The sequence below is a fragment of the Chiloscyllium plagiosum genome, unplaced genomic scaffold (genome assembly GCF_037043375.1).
Source record: "Chiloscyllium plagiosum isolate Xiang-an unplaced genomic scaffold, Cpla_swu_hap1 HiC_scaffold_39, whole genome shotgun sequence".
NCBI classification, from domain to species: domain Eukaryota; kingdom Metazoa; phylum Chordata; class Chondrichthyes; order Orectolobiformes; family Hemiscylliidae; genus Chiloscyllium; species Chiloscyllium plagiosum.
In genome coordinates, this window is record NW_028270177.1 from 43,738,924 (window position 1) to 43,746,443 (window position 7,520).

At 40.9% G+C, this 7,520-nt stretch overlaps 1 protein-coding gene across 1 annotated transcript; it reads right to left on the reverse strand.

Moving 5' to 3' along the window:
* Nucleotides 1-955: 955 nt before the first annotated feature.
* Nucleotides 956-4,352, reverse strand: LOC148138672 (uncharacterized). The gene is made up of 2 exons (XM_087981186.1): nucleotides 4,306-4,352; nucleotides 956-2,621 (listed from the first exon to the last, which is right to left on the reverse strand). The coding sequence occupies exon 2, from the start codon at nucleotides 2,277-2,279 to the stop codon at nucleotides 1,353-1,355; it is 927 nt and encodes a 308-aa protein (XP_087837312.1). The 5' UTR covers nucleotides 2,280-2,621; nucleotides 4,306-4,352; the 3' UTR covers nucleotides 956-1,352.
* Nucleotides 4,353-7,520: the final 3,168 nt, after the last annotated feature.

A 7,520-nucleotide genomic window follows, 5' to 3' on the forward strand; every position in this document is an offset into this window, starting at 1 on the left:
AACTGATCATAGAATCCCTAGTGTGGAAACAGGCCATTTGGCCCAACAAGTCCACACTGACCCTCTGATGAATAACCTACCCAAACACATTCTCCTACCCTATTATTCTACATCCTAACTAATGCAGCTACACATCCTTGAACACTATGGGCAATTTAGCATAGCTAATTCACTTAACCTGCATATCTTTGGAATGTGGAAAGAAACCAGAGCACCTGGAGTAAACCCATGCAGACACGGGGAGAACGTGCAAACTCCACATACACAGTCACGAAAGGGTGGAATTGAACCTGTGTCCCTGCCCCTGTGAGGCAACAGTACTAATCACTGAGCCACCAATCAGTGGGATCTTGTGGTCCATGTACATAGATCCCTCAAAGTTGCCACCCAAGTTGTTAAGGCGGCGTATGGTATTTTGGCTTTCATTAACAGGGGATTGAGATGATCAGGTGCAAGGCTTTGCTGCAGCTCTATAAAATCCTAGTTCAACCACACTTGGAATATTGTATCCAGTTCTGATCGCCTCATTATAGGAAGGTTGCAAATGCTTTAGAGAGAGTGCAGAGGAGATTTACCATGATGCTGCCTGGATTGGAGGGCTTGTCTTATGAAGAGAGTTCGAGCGAGCTAAGGTTTTCATATTGGAAAGAAACAAGAGCGGGCGACTTGATAGAGTAATGAGAGGCATAAAGAGAGTAGATACCCAGAGACTTTCTCCAGGGCAGAAATGGCTGTCATGAGTCATAATTTTAAGGTGATTGAGGAAGGTATGGAGAATTGTCAGAGGAAGGTTCTTTACGTAGCGAGTGGTGGGTACTTGGAATGCACTGCCAGCACTGGTAGTAGAGTCAGGGATATTAGGGACATTTAAGTGAGTGATGGACAAGCATATAGATGGCAGTAAATTGAGGGGTGTGTAGGTTGATCTTAGATTAAGATAAATGCTGGCACAACATCGTGGGCCAAAGGGTCTGTACTGTGCTGTACTGTTCCTTTTTATTGATGTAACCATAAAATATTTCAGTTGTTTCTTTTTCTTTGATAATTTTAATTTCACAATCAAGCTTCCACTATGAAGAACATGCACGACAATGAGAATTGTCAGCAAGGATTAATCAGCAATGATGATTAAATTTCACAATTTGACTGTAATCAGGGTCTGTTGAAAGTTCTTGAATGGAAGTCAGATTGCTCATTTAAAAATTAACATTAAAGGTGTGAAAATCAGTGTTATATCCAAAATATTAATGTCCAGGAACTGAGAGAGGATTGTTAATATCATCAGAAACAAACCCAATATTGTCAGACTATCAAGTGTGGATTTGGTGAACAGCACAATCCAAACTCTGCAGTCATTTGTGAACTTGCTGGTGTCTCAACAGGCTGGGTAACCAAGGGAATCCCTGCCCACACACAGTGCAAGTGAACGGCCTCTCCCCAGTGTGAATCCGCTGGTGTGCTTTGAGGTTGCATGAAAGTTTGAATTTCTTTCCACAGGATGAGCAGCTGAATGGCTTCTCATGACTGTGAATTCGCTGGTGTATCAGACAGTGGGATGACTGAGTGAATGCTTTCCCACAGATGGAACACTTGAACGGTCTCTCCCCAGTGTGAACTCGCTGGTGTGCAGTCAGTTCAGATGAAAAGCTGAAGCTTTTTCCACAGTGGATGCAGCTGAATGGCTTCTCTTTCGTGTGAATTCGCTGATGTACTGTCAGTTTGGCTGACTGAGTAAACCCCTTCCCACACTCCGAGCAGGTGAATGGCCTCTCCTCACTGTGAACCTGTTGGTGCTTTAGCAGGTGGGAGGATGCAGTGAATCCCTTCCCACACTCGGAGCAGGTGAATGGCCTGTCCCCAGTGTGAATTCGCTGGTGATTCAGCAAGTGGGAAGAAACATTAAATCCCTTTCCACATACACAGCAAGTGAAAGGTCTCTCCCCAGTGTGAACCCGCCGGTGTACAGTGAGGTGGTATGACTGCCTGAACCTCTTTCCACAGTCTGTGCAGCAGAAGGGCCGGTGGTCAGTGTGAATTCGCTGATGCAATGTCAGGATGGCTGACTGTGCAAATCCTTTCCCACACAAGGAACAGATGAATGGCTTCTCCCCAGTGTGACTGCGTTGATGGGGTTCTAGCAAGTAATGAGATTCAAATCTCTTGCCACATTCCTCACATTTCCATGGTTTTTCTCCAGTGTGACTCCGACGATGGTATTCCAGCAGGGATGGGTAACTGAAGCCCATTCCACAATCATCACATTTCCATGGTTTTTCCATTGCGGTGGTGTCCTTGTATTACTCTAGGTTGGACAATCTCAGAACATGTGTGCTTTCTCCTCAGAATAAAGTAGTGAAGTTTGTTTTAAGTTGTGTAACTGGGTACAGCTTTTACCACAAAGACAGTGCACTGGAACACTTCCACTTAATTCTGTGTCTCAGTGTTTTTAAAGTCACAATAGTGCTTGAAACTTTTTCTAAAAGGCAGAACAGACAAATATTTCTTCTTTCACAATCAAAGGCTGGTAATATTCAGGTCCTGATGAGTCAAGTACCTCTTTCAGTTCTTGCTGTAGTGTTTGGTTTGAGATTTCTGTCCATAAATCCTCCTGTTCCACCATTCTGCAAAAGGAGTTTACAAATGCCATTACTGTCAATACAGAACAGAAATTCAAAACAGAAAATTCTAGCTTGACTAAATTAAGTTAATTAATTCAATATTTTCCTCTCTTGTTCTCCAAAGTTGTAAATTCCAGTTTTCACTGAATTTTCTGAAGAGGTGATGAAGGGACCAGACAGGGGAATGTCTGTGGATGTTGTTTACATGGACTTTCCTTAAGTTATCTGATAACGTTGCACATAACATACTGTAAACTAAGGTAGAACCTTAGGAAATTTCAGGCAAATGACTGACTCAGCTGGGAAATTAGTTGATTGACAGACAACAAAAAATAGGGATAATGGATAGGTACTCAAATTGGCAGGATGTGACTCTGTGTCCCACAAGGATCTGTACAAGGGCCTCAATTATTCACATCATTTAGATATTTAGATACTATCAATGCTCACTGATAGATTAGGTGATGGGGCAAAACCATGGCAGATGAATTTTAATGTAAGCAAGTGTGATATTATCTATTTTGGACTGAACAGTATAGATCAGGATATTCTCTGGATGGTATGAAGTTAACTGCAATGTAAGTCCAAAGAGATTTGGGGATTCAGGTACCACAAACAGGCACAGAAAATGATCAAGAAAGTTAACAGAATGCTGGCCCTAATATCCAGAACACTGGTGTACAAGAATTCAGAACTTTTGTTGCAGTTATACAAAACCTTAGATCCCTTAGAATACTGTGAGCTGAACTAGGCACTGGGAAGGCTTAGAGTGAGGACAACATATGTTTGAAAGTATGATACATGTATTTCAGAAGTTAAATTCTGAAAAAAAGACTGTACAAAGTAGGCTTATTTTCTTCAAATTTGGAAGATTAAGGTGTGATTTGATTATAGTTTTCAAGGTATTAATAGCAAAATACTGAGCAGATAAAGATAAATTATTTCCACTGATTGGATATTCTGGAACGAGCTGACATAGTTTGAGAAATAGTGTCAGATCATTCAGGAGAGATGTGAAGAACTTCTATGCTTATAGGCGGCATCTGTTTGGCACTCTTCCAAAAACAATAGTCATTGCTAGATCAATTGTTCATTTTATATTAGATAAATTATCTTTATTACTTAAAAATACTAACCAACATGGGCCAAAGGTCAGAATATGGAAACTGGCCACAGATCAGCATTGAAATACTAAACAGGCTGACTGTTCCCTCTCAAAGACTGAATCCTAAACCCCATCTCCTTCCTCTCCCACTCCCAGCTTTCTCTCTGCCTGTGTCCAGTTCCTGTCTGTAGACTGACAATCTATGGGTCAATTATTGTCCCTCTTGGTCACGTGGAGAAAGTGAGGTCTGCAGATGCTGGAGATCTGAGCTGAAAATGTGTAGCTGGAAAAGCGCAGCAGGTCAGGCAGCATCCAGGGAACAGGAGAATTGACGTTTCTGGCCGGAGCCCTTCCTCAGGAATGAGGCTGGCTGACCTGCTGTGCTTTTCCAGCATCACATTCAAACAGACCCCGCTGAAACAAAATGGCGGCCATGAACCAGGACATATGTTCAGGAGAAATCAATGGCGGACCTGCTGGTTTTTCTTCGCTGTTTGTAGTGTACAGTGAATGTTTATGAATCCTCCACGACAGCTTGTTAGTAATACTTCCCTCCGCGTCGCCGCCGCCGCCGCCACTTACCGGCCGCCGAGAGACAAACTTGCAGGCTCCTGTCATTATTGTCGGCGTTGCACATGCTCAGAATACCGTGCCACACTGCGCAGCCGCATTGTGTTCTGTCCAGATAGGACATTCCCTACCACGGGGCATTCTGGGTATATCTACCGCCATTGTTCGCTTTGTTCGATTATATTTATGCAGTGTGATTTGGAGATACCGGTGTTGGATTGGCGTGTACAAAGTTAAAAATCACACAACACCAGGTTACAGTTCAACCACCTGATGAAGGAGCGGTGCTCCGAAAACTAGTGTACTTCCAATTAAACCTGTTGCACTATAACCTGGTGTTGTGTGATTTTTAACTTTATTCACTGTAGTTCTCGTTGATTTAGCTCAGCTTCTGGAAGTTGCTCCGCGCATGCTCTGCACTGGTGGGCAGTCTCCAAGTGGAGCTGAAGGACTCCTGTGTTTTGCAGTTAGTCAACTGTTTTCACCTATTCGTGGTATGGAGGTGGCGGTGTTGGACTGGGACGGACAAAGTTAAAAATCACGCGATACCAGGTTATAGTCCAACAGGTTCATTTGAAAATATAAGATTTCGGAATGCTGCTCTTTCGTCAGGTAACAAGTAAGACAGGATACGTAGGACACAGAATTTGTAAGAAAAAGATCAGTGTCATACAACTGATGCGATGTATTAGACAAACCTAGATGGCTGCTAAGTCTGTAATCACTTAGAATAATGATGCAGGTTTTGATTGATTAATATTTAAACCCCAGAATTTATTGCCCTAGTTGTATGACACTTTGATCTTCTAATAAATTCTGTGTCCTAATTATCCTGCCCACTAGCTTCCTGACAAAGTAGCAGCGTTCGGAAAGCTTGTATTTTCAAATAAACCTGTTGTTCTATAACTTGGTTTCGCGTGATTTTTGTTTCACATCGCCTATTGAGTTATTTTGGGATCTGAGATAACTCTGAGCTAACAATGATCTTTTAATCGAGAAAAAAAAATCTATTATTATCTTTGAAAACTTGGCACAACAGTGAATATTATCAACTTCTATTCCTTAACAGTCTCTTGCAAATTGAATATATTAGTAGTTGATTATTTTAAAATGTTTTTATTAATTAGTTCTGCTTCTGTCATTGTTTTTCATAAGTCAAATTCAGCATTTGCAGTATGTGAGCAGACGTTTCTGTAACTGGTTGCAGGGTTTGAGGTCTGGAATCTGAGTTGACTTGGCAAGTGAGCCACAGTAAACCACTGTTATAGAATTTATCCTAGAATTTAAATTTTATATGTTACAACATTGAAGGTGTGCACTGTACTTTTAAGAGAAAGTGAATGCTGTTCTGAACTGAGAGCTTACAAGCAACTGCCATATGACCAGATGGCAGTCCCAGCGTGTAATGGAAAATTGAAAATATTTAATATTTGGGTGTGAAATGGATACCTGAGTTGGTTGCTGTTTTAACAACAATTTGAATTTAACCAATCAGTTTAAATTATGCCCCAGGAAACTAAAATCTAATTTAGTTTGAATTTATTGTTTTGCCAATATCGCAAGAATGAGATGATCTGACTTTGGGGCTAAAAAATTGTAGGCATTTTGAAAATTGGCAGTTGCTCAGTCTCCATCGAGAGAGACCCAAGAGATTAGGAAACCCTTTCTATCAAAGGTACCTTTTCATATGAAACATATTTGCAGTAAAAAGAAAGAAGACAACCTGGGAGGTCTTCAGCCAGAAGAAGAAAGACACCAAGGTTGACAGCTGTTGTGTGGTTTGAAATTAAGTTGATGTAATGAGTGGATTTTATTAATTTTAATAACTATTAGAACAGCATATTGCTATAGAGTTGGAGGCAGATAATAAACAGTTAAGAGAAAGGGAGCTTAGAGTTGTGAATAGTTGTTGTTTAATGGTCACTTTTAGAGTTAAACAACACGTTGATATTATTTTCTCTAAATAGTGGAATTCATGAGTTCTCTGTCACTCATATTTTAACACATCATGAGGTGAGGTGAGCTTTTCTGTATGTTTGGTTTCATTAATAGAAGGGTTCACCACTGTCTCGTAACAAGTGTCCTTTTCCCAATCAAACAGTTTAAAGTGTGTCACTTTATTGGAATTCTGAGCAGTAAATGGATTTTTGGAAAAATAAACTGGAGTTTCTCTTGGACAGGAGGAGAACCAGAAGCCAATCAGAAAAACAGACTGAATTTAACTCTACCATTCAGAAAGATCATGGCTGATCTCATTGTACACTTAGCTCCACTTTCCTGCCCTCCAAAACCTTTCACTCCCATGTATGTCAAAAATATTGTACAATTCTGATTACTTGAACAGATAGGTAGCTGCAATAGTGGGCGGCACGGTGGCACAGTGGTTAGCACTGCTGCCTCACAGCGCCAGAGACCCGGGTTCAATTCCTGCCTCAGGCGACTGACTGTGTGGAGTTTGCACGTTCTCCCCGTGTCTGCGTGGGTTTCCTCCGGGTGCTCCGGTTTCCCCCTATAGTCCAAAGATGTGCAGGTTAGGTGAATTGGCCATGCTAAATTGCCCGTAATGTTAGGTAAGGGGTAAATGTAGGGGTTGCGCTTCGGCGGGTCGATGTGGACTTGTTGGGCCGAAGGGCCTGTTTCCACACTGTAATGTAATGTAATGTAATCTAATCTAATACAAGTCTCCTCATTATATAAGCAGAATTTTTTAAAAAAAGCTGTATTTCACTCAGCATTATGTATTAAAATCCATAGTTATATGTTGTCAGGTTCCATTCCTTGAATTCTGAAGCATTTGCAAAGTGTTTATGAATTTTATGAAGTGGGAGATTGAGCTGAATCCACATCTATTTCTTCTGCATCTTGTTTATTGAATGGAGTTTTCCCCCTTAATTAAATCGCAGCATTGATTCCTTTATTTGTACAAACTTGTGAAAGTAATACAAGAAAACTTCATTCAGGCAGCAAAGAGAGTATGTGGAGTGGGAATGTACAGCACTGGGGACCAACCTCGGAAATAAATATTCCATTTAAACTAAACTTGTCTGTTCTAAATTTTTAATCTTGTCCAACAATTTAAAACTTCTTTCACAGGGGATTAGGGAACATTTCTAAATGAGCTAATCAAGCCAATCCTCACTTCAAGATCTGACAGGATTTCTCAGTTTATCAGGACTTGCATATCATCTAATTTTCTATGTGGGAAGAGAAATGACCAGTAAAGCACT